Source organism: Callorhinus ursinus, unplaced genomic scaffold (assembly GCF_003265705.2).
Source record: "Callorhinus ursinus isolate GAN/ISIS: 27379988/994484 unplaced genomic scaffold, GSC_fseal_2.0 scaffold28, whole genome shotgun sequence".
Taxonomy (NCBI): domain Eukaryota; kingdom Metazoa; phylum Chordata; class Mammalia; order Carnivora; family Otariidae; genus Callorhinus; species Callorhinus ursinus.
Window position 1 is genome coordinate 11,310,926 of NW_027397090.1, and position 22,079 is coordinate 11,333,004.

The 22,079-nt window shown below is 46.7% G+C and overlaps 1 protein-coding gene across 2 annotated transcripts in view; it reads left to right on the forward strand.

The window, feature by feature from the left end:
- DMRT1 (doublesex and mab-3 related transcription factor 1) overlaps window positions 1–22,079 on the forward strand; it is a 104,960-nt gene that overhangs the window by 4,739 nt on the left and 78,142 nt on the right. For both annotated transcript variants that reach the window (XM_073878276.1, XM_025891628.2), the window contains exon 2: window positions 30–213. In XM_073878276.1, the coding sequence (XP_073734377.1) occupies window positions 30–213 (184 nt within the window). The remainder of the gene's footprint in view (window positions 1–29; window positions 214–22,079) is intronic.

The following is a 22,079-nucleotide window of genomic DNA, read 5'->3' on the forward strand; positions in this document are numbered from 1 at the left end:
GAGGCTGACGGGCTGCCCTGTGCTTCCAGGTGGCCCTGAGAAGGCAGCAGGCCCAGGAGGAAGAGCTGGGGATAAGCCACCCCATTCCGCTGCCCAGCGCTGCAGAGCTGCTTGTCAAGAGAGAGAGCAATGGCAGCAACCCGTGCCTGATGACGGAAAGCAGCAGCCCCTCGCAGCCCGCGCCGGCCAGCACCCCCACCACTGCAGCATCAGGTAAGGGGGGCCTGGGGCTCACATGGCCACCGACCAGGCCTTGGCCACAAAAACCGTCACAGGACTGCCCTGAGCCATGCATCACATCCAGAACTTAGAGAGTTTTCTAAAACGTTCTCCCTCTACAGGTTTGTTTTTGGCTGCTCCCCAAAGGAGATGGCCAGGAATTCTAGAATTGGAAGTTTGGTAGCTTCACGTTCCTGTTGGTTATGAGCTAAGTCTGAATCTGGACAGAGTCAGACTCATCGATTATTGGAGGGCTGAGATGGCAGATTTCATCTCTGTCCACCCTCCGTTTGGGGGTTCTGTTGGTGGGAGCTAACGATCCTTCTTTCCCAGAACTGTAAGTCCATTTCTCTGGCAAGGACTGCGATGCACTTGGGGAAAGTGTCTGAAAAGGCCGGCTCCTAGGTGTCCAGTGTTGGTGGGCATTGGGAAATGAGGGGAGGCATGCCCCATTGGCTTCGATTCTCCGCCGTGTGCTAAGACTGTTCCAGGGGCAGTATATGTGCTGGTTCATTTCTTTTCATTCTTATATAAAGTAATCTGGTTGTACTAACTCTGTTTTACACATTTAAAGACTGCGGTGTGGGAAATGTGACTGGCTAAGTCCACAGAACTAGAAAGTATCTGAATTGGTCCATCTGCCTCCAGAGCTCCTTGTGCCTGCTGCCCTGGGTCTCCAAATTACCCCGGGAATCACTGTGGTCTAGAGTTGCACTGTCCAGTATGGCAGCCCCGAGCCACATATGGCCACTTAAGTTTAATCTAATTACAATGAAATAAAATGAAAACATTGAACCAAAGAAGGTATATGGTTAGCATTACTGATCACTAGGGAAATGCAGATCAAAACTACAGTGAAATGCCACTTCATACCCATTAGGATGGCTGCCATCAAAAATACAAAAAACAAAACCGTGGAAAATAACAGTATTGGCAAGGATGGGGAGAAATCAGAATGTTTGCGTATTCTTGGTGGAAATGTAAAATGGTGCAGCTGCTAGAGAAAACAGTATGGCGCTTCCTCAGAACTTAAATACAGAATTACCAGATGACTCAGCAATCCCACTTCTGGTGTTTACCAAAAAGAATTGAAAGTGGGGTCTCATAGAGATACTTGTATACCAGTGTTGATAGTAGCATTCACGGTAGCTAAAATGTGGGAGCACCCCGAGTGTCCATTGACTGCTGAATGGATAAGCAAACTGTGGCCTCTACACACAGTGGAACGTTATTCAGTCTTCCAAAGGAAGGAAATCCTGCCACATGCTACAACTTGGATCACCTGGAGGGTATTATGCTGAGTGAAATAAGCCGGTCACAAAAAGACAAATACTGTACGGTTGTACTTACTTAAAGTCATCAAAATCATGGGCACAGAAAGAATGGTGATTGCCAGGGGCTGGGGGTGGGGGGATGGAGGGAACGGGGAGTTATGTTTTACGGGGATAGAGTCTCAGTTCACAAGACGAAAAGGGCTGTGCAGATGGACGGATGGTGTGGTGACGGTCGCATGACATCGTGAGTGTGTTCAGTGTCGCCGGTGTGCATTTAAGAATGGGTAAGAGGGTAGATTTTACGTTACGTGTATTTTACCACTGTAAAAAACGTTGAAAAATTTAAAACCTTCAGCTCCTCGGTTGCATGATCCACATTTCAAGTGCCCTGTAGGCACATCTAGCTCAGGTTCTAATTACTTAAATTGTTGGAAAGTGTGCCTTTCCTTTTTTCACAGAGTTCCATTTAGTGGCACTGGTCTAGAACGCAGGATTTCTAAGAAATCCACCAAAGATCTGTGAAATCCTGTTGGCAAATACATACGCACACCGTTAACCCTGAACAACACCCCCGCCCTGCGCAGTCAGAAATGCACCTGTTAACTTCTGACTCTCCAAAAACTTAACTGCCAGTAGCCTACTATTGACTAGAAGCCTTAGGAATAACAGGAAATAGTCGATTAATGGGTATTTTGTGTGTTATATGTATTATACACTGTATTCTTATAACCAGGTAAGCTGGAGAGAAGAAAATATTAGGAAGAAAATCATAAGGGGGAGAAAATACACTAACACCACTGCCATATTTATTGAAAAAATCAGCATAGAAGTGGACCCTTGCAGTTCTGATCCTGTGTTCTTCAACAGTCCATTGTATTACATACTAAAAACATATGCTGAGATTCACAGAACATCTTCTGAGTCTGCTGAGGCTCCCTGAAATACAGCCTCGCAATGTGGTTCCTCCTAACAGCTTTTCATGAGTTACGCAGTTTGCTGTGCCCACCAGCTGGACTAAAGTTACTCAGCTTTCTGCCACTTACTCACTGTACAACTTTGACCAGGTCACTGAAGCTCTCTGGGCCTTTTGTTTTCTCTATCAAAAATGAGGGAGGAGGTCTTTGAGGGTTTTGAAGACTGAGTCTTGACCATTATAATGAAGGTAAAGGTCAGCAGGCATCGAAGAAAGCCAGTGAGGGATGGAAAGCTCGCGTCTACGCCCCAAGTAGGTATGTCTGAGTACCTGTCAGTCTGTGTGTCGCTGGGGCTGTAGATTCTGTAGTTATCAGGGGGAATCATATTTTCTTTTTTTAGTTTGGTTGCTCATAACATATGCTTACAAGGCTTTCCAGACTTCCCTTTTGATAAAAAGGGCGGAGTATATCTATCAGAAATAGGATCTTTACACTTCAAGGTCAGGGCTGGTCTGGTGGATTTAGCTGGAGGGCTGAAATGAGAAAGGGGTGTGTCAGAGGAATAAAGGGGAGTGACTCATTGGATTTTTACAAACGTAGGAACTATTCCCATTCGCAGATAAGGGAACCAGTGGTAAGGAAGGTGCCCCAGAATAAAGCTGAGTTGAGCTGGGATTCATTCCAGAGCTGTCTGGTCCCAAAGCCCATGGATTTTCCATTTTACCTGCCTGTGAAGAGAGACTGTGGGTGCAGTTGCCATGTTTCCTTAGGAAATGGACAATTACAGAGGCTGTGGTTTAATCCTCAGAAGGGATTTAGGGCTGCCCGGCAAATAAGAACAACATTAGGGGCAAAAGTCCCTGCCATTCACCGTTGTCATAGAAGGCTGTGGCCACTGAGCTTCATGGGAGGAATACAGTGATGGATAAACACCCAAGCTGGGCAGTTTCTGGGGCACTAGAAGTGAACCTGGTTTCACCTGCTGTCCTGCATTCCACCTCCAAGGAAGGGATGCCACAGTTGGATTGTCTACCCCAAAGTAGGAGCTTTGGAGAAGGATCTCAGGCTGGATGGAGTTCAGCATGACAAAGGCTTCTCGCAAGCAGAGTATTTCAGAGTGGCAACAGGGAAAGTTACAAAGAGAAGCAGCAGGGGAGCAAGATAGAAGGTTCAGGGTCAGAGGAGGATGTGACCAGATTCCCTTCTTTGCCGCTGGAGCTGGTAGACCTTGGAGTCATTTTGGAGTCTTAAATTGACCCTCAGAGGGAGGGGAACTCGGAAGCCAGCCGTGTGCTGTGCTTCTGGGCTCTGGAAGCATCGCTCTGGAGGCTTTGCCTGCCTTGGGCAGGGGGCTCTCCCCTCGCTAGCCGACTTCCACGGGGCAGGGGCCGCAGATACATGGTCTCGCACCCAAGACTTGCACCAGGGCTCTTGAGTTGAGATCGAGAATTCCAGACTGGACCAGTAGAAGTAAACTACATAAAGAGACGAAGAGAGAGGAACAGAAAGGGAGGTGTGGAGGTGGAGGAGAGGGAGAAAAGACAGACAGACTGACTGACTGAAGAGTGTCCTTCAAGTTTCATGCAGCACACGGGGCCCAACTTCTGGAAATTGTTTGCTGCTAACAGGTAGAGCTTAATATTACATTTCCAGAGAGTGGGATTTATTAAAAATAGTGTTTCATGTAAGTGGGAAGCAGTGTAGAAAAGCATATTCAGTGAAATGGAATTGTCCTTCCAATCCCAGCCTGCAGGTCGCTTCTGTTTGGCATTTCAGGATTACCCGTTGCCATACAGGCTCATGTGTCTGTCGCTTTCATAGATACATCTATTATTTATGTATTTAACATAATGGCAGTGTATTATTCCCACTGGTGTGTAATTAGGGTTTTTCCCTTCACTTACAACAGCTTGAAATTTTATAACGTGCTAGCATCCCATTATGTGGATGTGAAAGGCTAGGACTTGAAATTATTCAGGAGGGGTGAAAGCCATCGGGGTCAGACGATGGGGGCCCTACTGACCTGGCTCACACGGGGGCAAGCTGTTCCCCTTCTCTTTCTAATCCCTAATGTTAAGTGTCTGCAAGGGCAGTAGCTTAGCGAAATTCAGTAGATTTTTATGTCCTTGAAGTTTCTTAGTTATCTCCTTTTGGCTCCCAAAAGTGCCCAAGTGAGAGTGGAGAGCGCCCAAGAGTTATTGCTGAGATTATTGGCTGAACTCAAAGGACGCCGTGAAGGAAATTGGGTTTATTACCAAGCTGTCATCGCATTTATTGAACGGACTTCCTCTGAGTAGGGTCACGTACCTAATGGCTCTACCATCCTTAATCAGAGATTGGCTAGAATCAGCCAAAACACTGACCAGAGATCCCTGGAACGATGGGTGTGAATGATTCTTACTGTTACTGTCCTCTATGATGCTGGGTGTCCGCATGGAAGAAAGAGCCTTCCGAAGCAGCACCCCATTCGTTTGCTATTTCTTATGCTAGCAGGATCCAAAAAAAAAAAAAAGTGAGCATTTTTGATTATGGATAACAGTGAATTAAAGCAATGTTAGCATTATCTCCGTGGCTTTACATTTTGAATTTTAGCATAAAATCGATAGATTTTAATTTTCAAAAGTGTCCGCTGACTTTAAACAGACCCTCACAGACATTCTCCCGCTTTGAAATCTGGGTTCATCTTTGTGGTGTTCGCTATGTTCCCCTTCCCCTTCAGTGTGAGCAGCCAGCCAGAGGCTGTTTCACCCACTGCTCCCGCTGAGGTCGGTGTGGCTCCTGACCTCTCCTTTTCTGTATGCCCCTGGCAGATGAAGGGTTGCATTGTAGAGCGTTTGGTTCTGCCTGTGTGTCCTTTGTAAGTAAGGACCTGAATGTTATCGCCCTTGGGGCCCTCCCTTCTGGAGCACCCTGCACTTCCACACACACTCACATTCACACTCCCTCACATCAAACCACCCCCTACCGTCTCTGGCCTTCCCCCTGCAGCCTGGCCTCCTGGGGCCGATGGCCGCTCTCCCTCGCCTGTCCCCTGTTGGAAGGGTCAGTCAGTCGAGCCTGTGCCTGATAGTGATGGGACCCTCCCCCTGTGCGTCTCCCCTTTAGCGGTAATTCCTCACTGCAGCATGCAGACAGAGAGAGCACACACTGGTAGGGGAACACATCTCGTGTCTTCCATGTGCTTAAATGCTTTATAGGCTGAAACGGGGCAGTTTGAAAATTTACAGAGTCCTATGCCCATGCAGTTTTTACCGGTAAGAAATGTGCCTAATGAACGAACAATTGAAGATCCCGAGTTCATAGATTTTTAAAAAAAGATTTTATTTATTTGAGAGAAAGGGAAAGAGAGAACACGAGCAGGGGGCGGGCAGAGGGAGAGAGAGAAGCAGACTCCCTGCTGAGCAGGGAGCCTGATGCAGGACTCAATCTCAGGACCTGAGATCATGATCTGAGCTGTAGGCAGATGCTCAACTGACTGAGCCACCCAGGCGCTCCTGAGTTTATAGATTTATAAAAAAAAATAAATAAACTTTATTCAAGGCGCCTGGGTGGCTCAGTCAGCTGAGTGTCTGACTCTTGATTTCGGCTCAGGTCATGATCTCGGGGGTGTGGGATCAAGCCTCACATGGGGCTCTGCGCTCAGCATGGAGTCTACTTGAGGATTCTCCCTCTCTCTCCCTCTTCCTCTGCTCCCCCTCAAATAAATACATAAATCTTTAAAAAATAAACTTTATTCTTTAGAGTGGTTCTACGTTCATGTCAGAATGTTGAGGAGGGTACAGAGATTTCCCATATGCCCCCTCCCTCACACAGGTACAATTTCCCCTACTATCCACATCCCCCAGCAGAGTGGGACGTCTGGTGCAGTTGAACCTGTGTTGACAGGTCATCACCACCTGATGGCAATCGTTCACAGGACGGTACGTTCTTTGGGTTTGGACAGATCTATGATAGCACACATTCACTGTCATTGTATTCTACAGAGTTGTTTCACTGACCTAAAAATCCTGGGTGGAGTTAGGTAAATTTAAAATAATATTTCAGTTTTACTTTGCAGTTTTTCAATATTGTACCAAAAGAAGCACTTCATTTAAATGAACACCCAAAGAATTTCGTCTAAATCTCTTTTTGAGAATTCACTTTTGAAGGATTCTGGCCACTTATATAGGATGAGCTCCATTGATTTTAGATAGCACTTTAGATAGAAAACGTAGGTATTTGTTTTTAAGAAGACTTTCGATACAAGTATTCCCCAGTTTTACTTTCAGAGTCAAGGAAATTTCCAGGATGTCTTAACAAAACAAAACTCCTTACACTGAAGCAACAGGTGGAGGCTTGAATAAAAAAGCAAACACTGCAGAGTCATTCTACTGATCATTTGAAATCTGTTGTTTTAGATAGTATCTCAGTCAGTTTTATTGATTTTAAGGGCAGTCTTCACTTACATGTCAGATATGGCAATTAATTGGCCTGATAGAAATTCTCTGTAGACAGTATTTACATACAGTAGTTATATAGCAACAGAATATACAGGAAGTAACCTTCTGGTCTAATTTTGGCTAAGAAGAAAATTTGGAAAACATCTAGAGCCACAAAGAGATAAATACAGGGGGCTCCTGGGTGGCTCAGTCAGTTAGGGGTCTGACTCTTGATTTAGGCTCAGGTCGTGATCTCAGGGTTGTGGGATCAAGCCCCATGTCAGGCTCTGAGCTCGGTGTGGAGTCTGCCTGAGATTCTCCCTCTCCTTCTGCCACTCCCCCTGCTCACATTTTCTCTCTTTCTCAAATAAATAAATAAATAAAATCTTTTTTAAAAAAAAGATAAATACAGGGTTTAAACCACAAATTAGTTGGATAACAGCACTTGCAAAAGACATGAAAACATTTGATAGGTTTACATCTGTATCTCCTTTGTGGAAATGTAATCTTAGGGACAGGGAGTGCATTTTGTTCATCACTGTTCATGTGCACAGCCCAGAACAGTACCTGGCTTTATGGTAAATGGTCAGTAAACCTTAGCTAAGCGAGTGAACAGTGATGGTTACATTGGAAGTTATTTTAAAACGTTAGACCTGTGGTCATGAACCATCTGCAGATGTCAGAGGGTAAGTTGATCGATGTCCAAGGTGCAGTTTTTAGTTTTGTCTTGTGATTTTTTTTAATGTATTTTGGAATTTTTGAAAGGGTAAGAACTCAAACATAATTGAATAGTTCAACATGTAATTCGCATACTATACAATTCATCTATTCAAAATGGGCGACTCATTGTTTTTTAGTAAATTCACAGAGTTGTGCAACTATCACCAGACTAATTGTGGAACATTTTTGTCTCCTCCTAAAAAGAAATTGTGCCCATTAGCAGTCACTCCCCACCTACTCCCCATACCAGCCCTAGGCAACCTCTAATATATTTTCTGTTGCCATAGATTTGCCTACTCTGGACGTTTCATATATTTGGACCCCTCATATAAATGGAATCATATGTGTGACCTTTTGTGTCTGGCTTCTTTTGCTTCTCCTGATGTAAGTGAGGTTTATCCATGTTGTAACGTGCATTTATTACTCATTTTAAAAATAAATATTCAATAGAGGTATCTGGGTGGCTCAGTCAGTTGGCATCTGACTTTTGATTTTGGCTCAGGTCATGATCTCGGGTTCATGGGATCAAGTCCCCGAATCAGGCTCCATGCTCAGTGCAGAGTCTACTTGAGATTCTCTCTCTCCTTCTGCCCCCTGCCACTCACGTGCTCTCTCTCTCTCCTGCCCCCTAAATAAATAAATAAATAAAATCTTTTGAAAATTAATATTCCATTATATGCAGGGGCTCCTAGGTGGCTCAGTCAGTTGGGTGTCCAACTCTTGATCTCAGCTCAGGTCTTGATCTCGGGATCATGAGTTCAGGCCTTGCATTGGGCTCCACACTGGGAGTGGAGACTACTTAAATTAAAAAAAGAAATTCATTATATGTATACATGCTATTTTTTTTCTTCATCGGCTGAGGGACGTTTGGGTTGCTTACACTTTTTGTCTGTTAAGAGTAATTCTATTACATTTTTGTACCTTTTTTTTAAAGATTTTACTTATTTATTTATTTATTTTTAAGATTTTATTTATTTATTTGACACACAGAGAGAGAGAGCACAAGTAGGCAGAGCGGCAGGCAGAGAGAGAGGGAGAAGCAGGCTCTCCACTGAGCAGGGAGCCCGATGTGGGGCTCGATCCCAGGATTCTGGGATCATGATCTGAGCCCAAGGCAGACACTTAACAACTGAGCCACCCAGGTGCCCCTTACTTATTTATTTTAAGGGGAGGGAGGGGCAAAGGGAGAGGGAGAGTCTTTTTTTTTTTTTAAGATTTTTATTTAAGAGAGAGAGAGTGAGAGAGAGCATGAGAGGAGAGAGGGTCAAAGGGAGAAGCAGGCTCCCCGCTGAGCAGGGAGCCCGATGCGGGACTCGATCCCGGGACTCCAGGATCATGACCTGAGCTGAAGGCCGTCGCTTAACCGACTAAGCCACCCAGGCGCCCGGCAGAGGGAGAGTCTTTAAGCAGACTCCACGCTGAGTGCAGAGCCTGACTAAGGGCTCAATCTAAAGAGCCTGAGATCACAACCTGAACTGAAACCGAGTCAGATGCTCAACCAACAGCACCACCCAGGCGCCCCTGTACCAGTTCTTTGTATGAACATATGTTTCATTTTCTTCGGTATATACCAAGGAGTCCCAATTGCTGAATCGTATGGTAACTCTATGTTTTTTAACCTTTTGAGGAACTTTTGAGAATGTTTTCCAAAGAGGCTGCACTATTTACATTCCCATAAGCAAGGTATAAGGGTGCCAGAAAATTCAAACTTAAGTTTTTTTAAAGTGAAAAGGTAAGATGCTTTCATCCTAGTAAACACTGCAGACATAATACCCAGTGAGAGTCTCTTAGAAGATCAGAAGTTTAGATCATGAAGCGTTTTTTAGGTTTGTATTTTGTTATCCCTGGAAATAAGTTAATATTCAGTCTTAGGGATCCTGGGGGGCTCAGTTGGTTAAGCGTCTGCCTTCAGCTAAGGTCATGATCCCAGGGTCCTGGGATCAAGTCTCGCATCGGGCTCCCTGCTCAGCGGGGAGTCTGCTTCTCCCTCTCCCCACTACTCATGCGTGATCGTGCGCACTCTCTCAAATAACTCTTTAAAAAAAAAAAGTTTCCTCTTTTACCTCATTATCACGTGCAGTTTTTAGTGAAAGGAACAATGTTTGAGGACGCGAACCATAGAGGGACCTGGTGATGGGCGTTCTTTGTTGTTTTTTAGCTAAAGCAACTCTTCAGACCTTGGGCGACAAACATTTCCTCAGGGCAAGGGAGGCAGAATTCTGTTTGCCTTGAAACTTGGCAAGAATAATTTTTCCTCACTGCATTTCTGAAAATGAAAAACCACCATGGCTTTGGTGGAAAACAAGAGAAAAGCTGAGGGTTGGTGACCGTGGACTTCTGTCGCCTACATGACCAGTGGGAAGACGGCAGTCCATAGACTGACTGTCTTAGAATTTACTGCCAACAGCTGCTTGCAGCAGTAGGTCCTGTTGTAGTGTGACACGGCCTTGCATTTGCTATCTTGGGAGACTCTTGCAGGGGCCGAAAGCTCATCTGTGTCACCTGTTTGACTTGCCTGCTCCGCAGCACCCCCTGGAGTCCTTGAACCACGGATTCCCGGTTATCTGCTGATTCAAGGATTCTGTCCATTGACCACCCCCTTACCGCTCAGCTGTTCTTTGGGTCTTGCGGATGCCTTCCTGTCCCATCTGTTGTTTTATTAACTAACTTACTTTTTAAAATTTTTATTGCTTCAGGGCGCCTGGGTGGCTCATTCGGTGGAGCTTCTGACTCCTGATCTCAGCTCAGGTCTTGATTTCAGGGTTGCGAGCTCAAGCCGCACGTTGGGCCCCACGTTGGGCTCCGCGCTGGGCATGGAGCCTTCTTAAAAAAAAAAAAAAGTAAAATTTTTATCGTGTCAAAACATACATCACATAAAATTGGCCATTTTAACATTTGTTAGCACGCCGTCCTGTGGCAAGAAGCACGTTCACGCTGTCGTGCGGTCATCACTGCTCTCCCACGCCAGAGCTGGTTTTCATCTTCCCCAACGGAAAGCCTGTCCCCATCAAGCTGTAACTCCCCATTCTCTCCCTCTCGTTAACTGGCTTTGGACTCAGAACTGCCTGTTTTGCTAGCAGAGCTTTCTTCAAAGCTTCTTGGCCTCTGAAATCACCTGTCGACTCCCAGGAGATAAGACGATCCCTTTAATCTCCGTCAGCATCCTACTTTCCTCTCTTCTTCTCCCAGCCCCTAAAGTTCTGCCTTATTGCTGACTTCTCTGTTGTATATGCTGGTGTAATCTCTAGCTCTGGGGTAATGAGGACTGAAGTTTCTCAAAGGACTGCGGTTTATAGAGAAAGGGGCACAGGGGAGTGCCCGCTAACACCTCCTGCAGGACGCTGTCGATTCTGTACCTCTGCCAGGTGATCTCCGCTCCGCTCCTCGGAGGGCCGCCCTGTGTGGTGCCGCGATGCAAGGGAAGCAGGGTGGGGGTGCCTGTGGGAGCCACTGCTCCAGCCGCCCTCCTGTGGGGTCTTGACTTGTCATGGTCCTTTTTGTCATCGTCACACACAACTATGTAAGTGCAGATCTGTGTTTCTGTCTCAGCCTCTGTCTCTTATTTTTCAACTTAGAAAAAATTCAGTGTGACAACCTTTTTGACTCCCCAAAGAAAATTCACATAAGTACTGATCACTGTGGCTGACCCAAATTACATTTCAAACCCAGTTTACTCCAGTCTCTTATGTCTGCTGGCGGACTTCACAATCATGAATCTGGTCTTATTGTACAGTCCCACTGAACATGCTTTTCAGAGGAAAATGCACAAGAAACTCTTAAAGTACAGTATAAGTAGCTGGTTGTCAAAAGAAAATATTGATTCAGTATCATGGCAGATTCTTCTTTCATTTTTTTTAAGATTTTATTTATTTATTTGAGACAGTGAGTGAGTGAGAGCTCACAAGCAGGAGGAGCGGCAGAGGGAGAGGCAGATTCCCCGTTGATCAGGAAGCCTGATGTGGGGCTCGAGCCTGGGATCATGACCTGAGCCGAAGGCAGATGCTGAGCCACCCAGGCGCCCCTCAGTATTACAGCAGATTTTTCTGATGATTATTGGCAGTAAGAATTCTTAGATATTGCTTCAACCATCCAATGTCAGTTCATTGTGTAATAACAGATGACTTTCTGTTGATTTCAGCAGTTATAAAACTACTATTTTTACAGCACCCCTTAACTCTGGTCCTGAGGTTTTGGAGTTTATCTTAAACATAGCATATGAATAAATTCAGGGAAGCATATTGGATTTATCAAACACCAGTAAGTGTTTGCTGAACTGAATTGAATTCATCTTGGTTAGGGAGTCTGCCTTCTGAACAAGATTCCCTTCCTTCCTTCTTGCCTTTCTTCCTTCTGCGTTTCTATCTTATTTTCATTCATTCAGCAGATGTTCATCATGTGACTGCATTGAGTCAGACCCTTTTCCAGGCCTGGGGTATACAGCAGCACATAAAACATGTGCCTCGTGGGTCTTATGAATCCAGCAGGGGAGACTGTTGATAAACAAGGATGCCAGCGAATACAAGATATTTTCAGAAAGTGGTCAGAGCTATGAGGAAAGACAGAATGATAGGATGGACGTGTCCAAAGGGTCAGTGGCTGTTTGATAGGGTAGGTAAGGAAAGGGAGCCTCTCTGAGGAGAGTCCTGAGTGCTAGTGAGCCCTCGCGGTCAAGGTCTGGGGCTTCCAGGCCGAATGCACAGTGGAGGGAGACCTTGTATGGAATAGGGAGGAGGCCAGTGTGCTGAGGGCAGGGGCTGACATCACTGGGGACTGCATCTCGGGGAGCCTTGTAGGACGGGAGAGAGTTGGGGTTTTAATGTGAGCACAATGGGAAGTCATTGGAGTGTTGAGGCAGTGGATGGCGTGATCTGATTTACTTTCTCCAAAGGTCTCTCTGCTGCGGCCTGCGGTGTAGACTGAAGGGGCGGAGTGGGTGAGAGATGGAAGGGAAGACTGCAGGGGCCCAGGCAGAGGCAGTGCTGCTTGCCCTGGGGTGCTGGGAGTGGAGCTGGAGAGAAACGGTGGGACAGGAGGTCTCTCTGGGACGTAAATGTACGTGTCGCCTTGGGGAGCCTCATCGACCGCACTCCCTGCAGAGAGCGGCTGCCACAGCATTGCCAGGACCAGGCTGTCATTGGTGCTTCCTGGCTTGAAAGGTGAAGCATTGTATGTTGGGGTGGTCATTGGAATAACGGCCCCCCCAGAGATGTCCACACCCCAGTCCCTGGGACCTGTGAAGATGTCCCTGTCCATGGCAAATGTGATGAAGCATCAAGGACCTTGAGATGGGGAGGGAGGTGGTCCTGGGTTTTCCAGGCGGGTCTGTTCTTACGGCGTGAATCCGTAAAACTGAAGAACCCTTCCTGGCTACACCCAGAGATGCCAAGTGGAAGGAGCCGCAGGAGGGTTTTGAGGCAGGAGCCTTGACCCGTTGCTGCTGGCTCTGAAGGTAGAGGAAGGGGCCCCGAACCAAGGAGTGCGGGAGGCCTCGAAGAGCTTGGGACAGCCCCCTGCTGACAGCCAGCAGGGACACGGGACCTCGGTCCTCTGACTGCAAGAAACTGAACTCTGCCCGCACCCAGCCTGAGCAAGGACCCGGACGCTCCCCCAGAGCCCCCGGAAAGGAATTCTGCCTTGTTGACGCCTTGCCTTTTAGACACTTGCATTAGACTTTAGGCCCACGGAGCTATAAGATAATAAATTTGTGTTGTTTTAAGCTGCTAACTTTGTAGTAATTGTTATATAACAATAGAAAACAAATACGGTTTGTAATCACTTTTTTTTGTTGTTAGTGAAATTTAACATATTTTCGTATGTTTGAGGGCCGTTTATAATTTTTCCTCTTTTGAATCCCCCAACCGTCATTTATAATGGAGATGGTCTGATTTGCTATGAGGTGTAGCCCCCACCTCCCCGTCTGCCTGGGGTTTCGAGCCATGAGAGGAGCTGGGGACAGACAAGTGGGGGACAGACAAGTGGAGGACAAATGGCAGAGAGGAGAGGCCCCAAGCACTGAGCCCTGGTCACTGCACTCTCTGGAGCTCCGGCTGAGGAGTGGAAGCCTGTGGCTCTTCTGGTTTCCCATTAGCAGACCGTTAGCCAAGTGAACACAGCCGTGGCAGAGAGTTAAATCTGCTGTGTTCTTCCTATTCTCCCAGCTTCTATCCCTCATTTCAGTTTCACTTTGGGCAGATCTCGAGCTAAGCCAATGGCCCCAGTGGATTAAACCATTTCACAGTCCTGTCCAGTGTTGTGGGCTGGCAGGTTCAGTACGACTGTTTGGTGTGTGATAAACTGGTATGGCCATGACTGGGGAATCAGATTGTACCGTCTAGTCAGATATTCTACTTACTGGAGACTAATCTTATTCTTACCAGGGTTACTTATGTGAAATTACAATGCACGTTATCCATCACGTACTTACTGCTTTCTCTCATTGGTGCGGAACATGCCCAGGGTCCTGCTTTTCCCGGGGTGAGTTGTTACCACCACGTGGCAATGCTGGGTTCCTCCCTAGGACAGGGGTATGTGGCAGCAGAAGCTCGATCAGAGGTCTCAGAGATTCAAGACATCTGGGAAAAGAGTTTTGCTGGTATGTCCTAATTTCATACCTGGGGAGGAAGCTCTATGTCCTCGAAAGAACCTAAGACCCAGAGTCCCAGGTCTGGCTTGGGTACCTGCCGCCTGTCTGCTGTTGAGCTGTTCACTTCACTTTGTTTGCTCATTTATGAAATGGAGAAAGTAGTAATGCTTGCCCAATTTACAGTGCTTGACTAGAAACGTATGTGAAAGCTCTTTGTCAACCCTGAGGAAGGCAGAAACATGCTTAGCACTCAAGGCTCAGGTGCTGATGTGGGGGCAGAGGAGTGAGCCTGGGTGCCGTCCGCCCTAGAGCCATGAGCTGGTTTCTTGTGCAGATGAAGCCATGTGGACTGACAAGGCAAGGATTACACCTCTGGGTGAAGATTATGTAGCCCCCCACATTTCTCTCCACCCCACCTATACCCCAGATGCCAGGAATCTCAGGAGTACATCTTTAAAAAAGTGTTTTTTAAGTTTTTATTCAAGTGTAATTACTGTAGAGTGTTATATTAGTCTCAGGTGTGGAGTGTAATGATTCAGCAGTTCTGTCGCTCAGGGTTCCTCACCGTAAGTGCCCTCTTCGTCCCTTTCACCCGTTTCTCCCGTCCCCCACCCACCTCCCCGCTGGTAACCACCAGTGTGTTCTTTATAATTAAGAGTCTGTTTCTTGGTTCGCCTCTCTTTTCCCCCCCCTTTGCTCCTTTTGTTTCTTAGATTACACGTACGAGCGAGATTATATGGTGTTTGTCTTTCTCTGCCTGACTTATTCACTTAGCGTTCTTCTCTCTGGATGCGCCCATGTTGTTGCCGGTGGCAAGACCTCATTCTTTTTTATGGCTGAGTAATACATACACACACACAAACAATAGAACACTACTCATGGCGTATATATATACACACATACCACTTCTTTATCCATTTATCTATCAATAGACACTTGGGTTGTTTCCAGATCTTGGCTATTGTAAATAATGCTATAAACAAAGGGGTGCATATATCTTTTTGAATTAGTAGATTTGTTTTTGGGGGGTAAATATCCAGGAGTGGAATTACTGGATCATATGGTAATTTTTTGAGGAACCTCCATACTGTTTTCCAGAGTGGCTGCACCAGTTTGCATTTCCACCAACAGTGCACAAGCCTTCGTATTTCTGCATATCCTCGCCAACACTTGTTCATTGGGTTGTTGATTTTAGCCATTTTGACAGGTGTGAGGTGATATCTCATGTGGGTTTGATTTACATTTCCCTGATGATGAGTGATGTTGAGTATCTTTTCATGTGTGTGTTGTCATCTGGATGTCTTCTTTGGAAAAAATGTCTGTTGAGGTCTTCCACCCATTCTTAAATAAGATTATTTGGGTTTTTTGGTGTTGAGCTGTATATGTTCTTTATATAATTTGAATATCAACTCCTTGCGGGATATATCATTTGCAAATATCTTCTTCCATTCAGTAGGTTGGGTTTTTGTTTTGTTGATGGTTTCCTTTGCTGTGCAGAATTTTTTTTTATTTTGGTGTGGTGCCAGTAGTTTATTTTTGCTTTTGTTTCCCTTGTCTAAGAAGACATCTCCATAAATATATTGCTATAAGGCTAAGCTCAGAAAGATTACTGCCTATGTTTTCTTCCCTCTCCATAAATATATTCCTATAAGGCTGAGGTCAGAAAGATTACTGCCATGATTTTTATGGTTTCAGGTCTCACATTCAGATCTTTAATCCATTTTGAGTTTTTGTGTATGGTGTAAGGAAGTGGTCCAGTTTTCCCAGCACCATTTATTGAAGGCACTGTCCTTTCCCATTGCATATTCTTTCCTGCTCTGATGAAGATTGACAGTATAATCATGGGTATATTTCTGGATTCTTTATTCTGTTCCATTGATCTATATGTCCATTTTTGTGCCAAGTACCATGCTGTTTTGATTACTGCAGCTTTGTAGTATATCCTGAAGTTTGGGATGGTGATACCTCCAGTTATGTTCTTTTTTTTCTTTTTTCCAAGATTGTTTTGGCTATTTGGGGTCTTCTGTGGTTCCACAAATTTTAGGATTATTCTAGTTATGTGGAAAATGCTGTTGGTATTCTGAGAGGGATTATATTGAATTTATAGATTTCTTTAGGTAGTATGGACATCTTAACAATATTGGTTCTTCCAATTGAGGGGTATATCTTCACGCTCACACACAGTAAATATATTGTATCTTCACATTAAAATATGAGTAAGCTTCCACCTTCTTTTCTTGGCCTTACTTTTCTTTTTTTATTACTTTTACTGATCTAGGTCTTTAGTGTTAGCCTCTCTTATCCTTCCTAAGGGTGTAGGAATGTTGTGTAGCCACGTAAATACGCAGGAGTCAGAGACAAGGAACTTATTGCCAGCAAAATAGGGAAAGCTCCATCAGATCTTGCTGCCCTTCACAGTTTGGACAGAAGGCACACATTTTTGAAATCCTCAGCTGTGCGTTGTGCGTGTGGGCATAAGAAGCAGAGGGTACCAGCACAAGCCTGCTGGGGGCCGGGGGAGGACACTCTGGCGTCACCACCACTGTCCAGGCAAAGTGTGAGAAAGCTGAGCTAGGCTGAGTCTCAGTTACCCACCGAGCTGGAGTCTACCTGGTGATGAGGGTAGTATTTATGTTCCGTTCTAGAGGTTTTTATTATTTTTTTAAAGATTCTGTTTGTTATTTTAAAGAGAGAGAGCACATGTGCACAAGTGAGCAGGGGTGGTGGGGGGGGCAGAGGGAGAGGCAGAGAAGCCCAAGCAGACTTGGTGCTCAGCACAAAGCCCCACACAGGGTTTGCGCTCATGGCCCTGAGACCCTGACCTGAGCAGAAGCCACGAGTCGGATGCTCAGCCAACTGAGCCACCCTTGTCGCCCTTAGAAATTTTCAGTTTTAAAAACACTCCTAAACTTGTGTTGAACATAAACAGTTTTTGAAAACAAAATAAACTGTTTGGAAGTACCCAGTGTCAGATGTTTTTGTTAGGGGCAAAACGAAAAAAGCCTCGAGGGAGTCTCAAGGACACTGTTCTGATGCACGCGTCTGGAAAGCAGTGGATGGGGCAGCGTGTGCGAGTAGAAGCAGAAGTGCACAGTTCCTCATTAGCGAGTTTGAGCCTGGCTGAGACGGCCCCTCGGCACCCCAGCCCAGGAGCTGCTACCTCTTAGAGCCCCGCCATCCTCTTGATGAGGGTGGTGGTCATTTCCCTTATCACACGGTGCCTCAGTTTTTATCTGAAAGATGGAGTTATGAGTTATAGGAGAAAAGGAGTGAGAAGCACATCAAAGAATTTTCTCGTGGCTTTGGAAGAAGAGGCCTTACTGGTTTAGGGCTGTTCGCTGTGGGTGTGCTGTTTTCATCATGGAGCACCTGGGGTTTGTTTTCCTCTAAAAGATGTAGATAAACTCGAGAGAATCCAAGGGAAGGACAACAAAAATGATGTATGGCTTGGAGAGGAGGAGAATAACGGTCTATAAATATTTGAAAGGTAATATAAAAGAGGGAGAGAGATTATTTGCAGCAGTGGGCAGGAGTTTGACAGGGACACACGCTTGCATCTAGGAGCAGGGGGAATCGGGTAGACCCAAAAAGACCACGCATTATAGGGGTGATTAAGCAAAGAAATGTAATTCTCCCCTTAGTCCGTGTTGCCAGGAGCCCGAATGGCGGGAATAAGTGAAGTGTCTGAAACGGAGGATCCACACACAACTGTGAATAACGTTTTTCTGATTCTTCCATGAGAAGGGAGGAGGACATTGCTTTTGTTCTTTGCCTTCTAGTACGTGGTTTAAATCCCAGCTCTTTGGCTTTGTGTGTTCAGAGGTGGTGATAATCCTTAAAATACTGCTAGCTCTCAGTTACCCAGGTCAGCTCACGCTGGATGTGGTCCGGGCTGCTTTGTTACTTACCTTCTCATTTAATCTCTGCAGTAGCTCTGTAAAATAGGAACTGTTTTTCCACTTAGAGGGAAACTGAGTCCAGTAACATGCTCAGGGTCACATGTGTATTAAATGGTAGGGTCGGGATTCCCCCAAGTCTGGGACTCACAGCCCAGGCTCGTGTGCTTGGTCGTGACAGGAGTCGTTTGAGACACACTGGGGAGCCAGGGTGCTCAGCCAGGTAAACAGTTTGTATCCAGATGTGGGGTGAATAAAGGAATTGATGTCCAGAGCTCTCTTTTCTCTCCTTCTTTTCTTGAGCTATATTTTCTCTTATTTTACATTTTCTCATATTATAGATTCAGTTATACATGAGCTTTTAGTCATCCTCATAGATCTACAGTGACCTGTACAATTTCACGTAAGAAAGATAAATTTTATAAGGCAGGTGCTATGCTCGATCTTATGGGCTTACTGTCCTGGGGATTCCTAGGCCGTATTCTTGGCTTTCTGGCTCTGATACTTTGTAGTATCTGGTGTATTGATGATTGCTAAAAAATCAAAACAGAACACACAGAATTAACTACTCAGAACAAGGGTGAAGAACTGGGTGTTGGGATTTTTCCTGTCATCTTGAGGGTGTGGGGATCCAAACCTGGAATCAGAAGGCCTGTGTTGCATCTGGACTCCAGGTGCTTCTGTATTCCCTGGTGTGCAGGGCACCTGCTAAGCCACGGCCTGCTCCTCTCCCGGGGAGCATCCTCGTTCCTGCTCTGTCAGCACCCCCAGAGTCCTTGCAGAGCTCTTGCGGGTAGCAACTGCAAGATTGTATGTAAATTAGTAAATTGGAGGGTATTCCAGAAATCAAAGCTGATATTTAAGTTAAAGTTAGCATCATTCATATTAGCGGCTCTTTTCTTAGTTCTGCTTCTCTAGTTAAAGTCTAGGAGAGTTAGTAAGGGTTGAGACTTTTCCAGGCAATTGACATTATTCACAGGGGGCAGTGTCAGGTTTTATTGGGGGTGACACAGCAAGTGCCAGATGAGTTTCAAGGATGCTCCCCTGTGGATACTACAACGTTGCCTCTTCCCTTTGTTCCGGCAGGCAGGCGGTGAAGACTGCGCCCGAGTTCCTCGCCAGATGTCGATGCTATAGAAACCCAAAATGTGGCTCATGGCCCTGACATTTTTTACTCCAACTTTCCGTGTTGCCAATCCTATTTGTTCTACAGAGGAAGTACCTTCCCTCTGGAGTCCTGTGCCTTTTTAAAATAAAGAGCTTGTTGATTTCTGTCCCCATGTTGTTCATCCCATAGTGGTCTCCAGTGAATTTCTCTCTCTGAAGTCCTCCCTAGATTACTTTCACTGTAAACTGTAATGATTTTACCCTGGTCATATTTCTCCCAAGGTCTCCTATCGCGGTTACTTGTAAGGCTACTCCTCCTCTCTCATGTTCTCTTTGATCTTTTATAATTGGCTTAAAACTCGCCATATTTAATCTGCAGTGACTTTGTTTCTCCTCCCTACTTTCGCTTTTCCAGTCCCTGAGAATTTAATAATCTGTTGCTTATTACTCTCTTAGTTTTACTTTTACCTGAGGTGTCATATTTTCTGTTGCACTGTTTAATAGTCTCTGCTCCTGGTCTACAATGCTTGTTTCAGGGGTTAAGGCAGGTCTGCAGTGTCTGTGTTTTGGCTTGCAGTAAATGAAGCCCTACACCTTCTGTGGAGTTGGTGGGCTTCCTAGTTTCTGGCTGAACCTGAAGGCACCTGCAGGTTACATGGGCGGGGGGGGGGGGGGGGCGGAAGGGAAGGGCTGGGGCAGAGGGAGAGAGAATCCCAACCAGGCTCCACACCCAGTGCGGAGCCCAACACAGGGCTCGATCTCACAACCCTGAGATCATGACCTGAGCCGAAATCAAGAGTCGGATGCCTAACTGACTGAGCCATTCAGGCGCCCCAAATGAATTTGAGTTTTGAGAGCTTTTTCTCACAAGTTGACTTTTGTGGGGCAAATGGCTGGGACTGCTCAGCTCATACGAAAGAACAGTTCTTACGGCCTCTGTGGCTGACTTCTTGGCGAATCCTTCCTGTGACAGCATCCGGTCCCAGCACTGCAGTCTCTTCGCAGGAAAACAGTCTTCCCACTGCTTTTCTGGTCTGTGTCTAGTCCAGGATGAAGGGGCACCCCCATGGGGCTCGAGGCTCTCTGCCTGTTCCGTCTTTCTTTCCTGGGGCAGGGGGACAACTTATTCTTACCAACGTGTGTGTTTCCAGGAGTGTGTGCTTTTTTATTGTTCAGATACTTACCCTTGTCTCATTGAATTCAACAACAACAACAACATCTTCTCTTGGCAGTCCAGTATTGTTTCTGTGTCAGAATAAACTGGAGAAGCCCAGGTGAGGCGGGTGGGTGACGCAGCCACAGGTGACAGCGGGTGTGGCCCACAGAGTCTGCCGACTCCTTTGCTGCACACACGGCTCCCTCTCTGCAGGCCCTGGGTTAGAGTTGGTGCACCCCTCCCGCCGTGCCACGGGCCATACCCCCTACAGACATGTTCCTGGGGGCTAAGTGTGCTGTGTGCTGTCAAGCAGCTCTTAAGAGCAGAGACCTTTCTGTGAAGCGGAATTTCTGGAAGCACATTCGATTTCTAGTGCTCCAGATGTGCGCAAGTCCATACAACATGGGTCACTAGGCGAGGAAGGTCAAGGTGGACGGGATGCGGTTGTGCCTGTAGGCGCACGAAGCCAGCCATTCCGCAGCTCCCGTCCTGCTTGTCTTAGCTGCCAGAGAGCACTCTAGCTGACTCTGGGGAAGGATTTCTTGCAGTTAAGATTTGCCTTTCTTTGCTGTTAGGATGTTGATGGATACGTAGATACAGATACAGGCGTGGTATAGATCTGCGTGTGCATGTATGTGTATTAATGTGTGCGTGCATGTGTCTGAATACACATGTCCATGTCCCAGGTGGTCAGAGTCTTAAGGGCTTTGCAGATGCTGTGTCTGCCATTATTACTAAAAGCCAGAAACCTCTGGCTCCAGCCAGAAAGAAAGAAGGAAAGAAAGGCACTGTCACAGCGGAAGTCTCACTGGGGCGAGGTGACTGGCTGAGCTTGCTTCCTGCGTGTGCCGAGGCCCGGACCACACCGAGGCTGGGGGGGGGTGTCCTGGCCCCCACATTGGGGAGGCGGGCGTCGCCCCAATACACCACCTTCCACTGTGCCCTCCTGTCCCTGTGGTTCGTGACACGTTTGGTGGAGCACCTAGTTGCAGGGGGCTCACTCAGAGTCTGGGGGGCTGGTGTGCACACGTGGAGGACAGCTGGGAAATGAGAGGTGCTCATTCCTGACAGCGCTGGCGAGCCGTCTCAGGGATGAGTCGGAAGAGCCAAGTCGGGGGCTTCGGGCCGGTGCGGCGGCCTCGGCCGGCCTTCCCCAGCGTGGTGAGACGAGGTTCGGACGGCCGGGTCTTGTCTCTGGAATCCGAGCACTCTCTCGACTCCGTGTCGGACGCACCGCCGCACCAGCATTTTAACCCTTAGCCGTCATTTACGTGCTTCCCCAGGAAATCGTCAGGCTTGACTCTTTGTCAGTAGCGACAGATGTTTCTTAAACTCAGCACGTTCATGGGCCATGTCTGCGCAGCTTCCTTCTCTGGAAGTGACAGGGCCCGTGGCGAAGCACGGGAGCCCCAGCCTTGTCCGCTGCCATTGCACACGTGTGCTCAGACTCACCACTCTCGCTTCTCCTGACATCGAAACAAGGGCAGAAGGACGTCCTAGGCCTTCCCTGGCGTCGGATCTGTGAAAAGCCGTTAGGCTTCCTTCTGTCCGGCTTTGGTAAAGGTGACCGTTGAAAGGGTGCCCCGGGGTTTGTACTTAGAACTGACTTCTGTTAATTTTAGAGGAGCTTTGTTGAAAAGGAAGGAAAGACCAAAGGAAAATAAGGATGGCAAACGCCAACAGGCCGTGCGTCCTGGAGGTGCCGGTGGACAGCACGAGGGCAGTGGCAGTGAGTGGCCACGCAACAGGCCGTGCGTCCTGGAGGTGCCGGTGGACAGCATGAGGGCAGTGG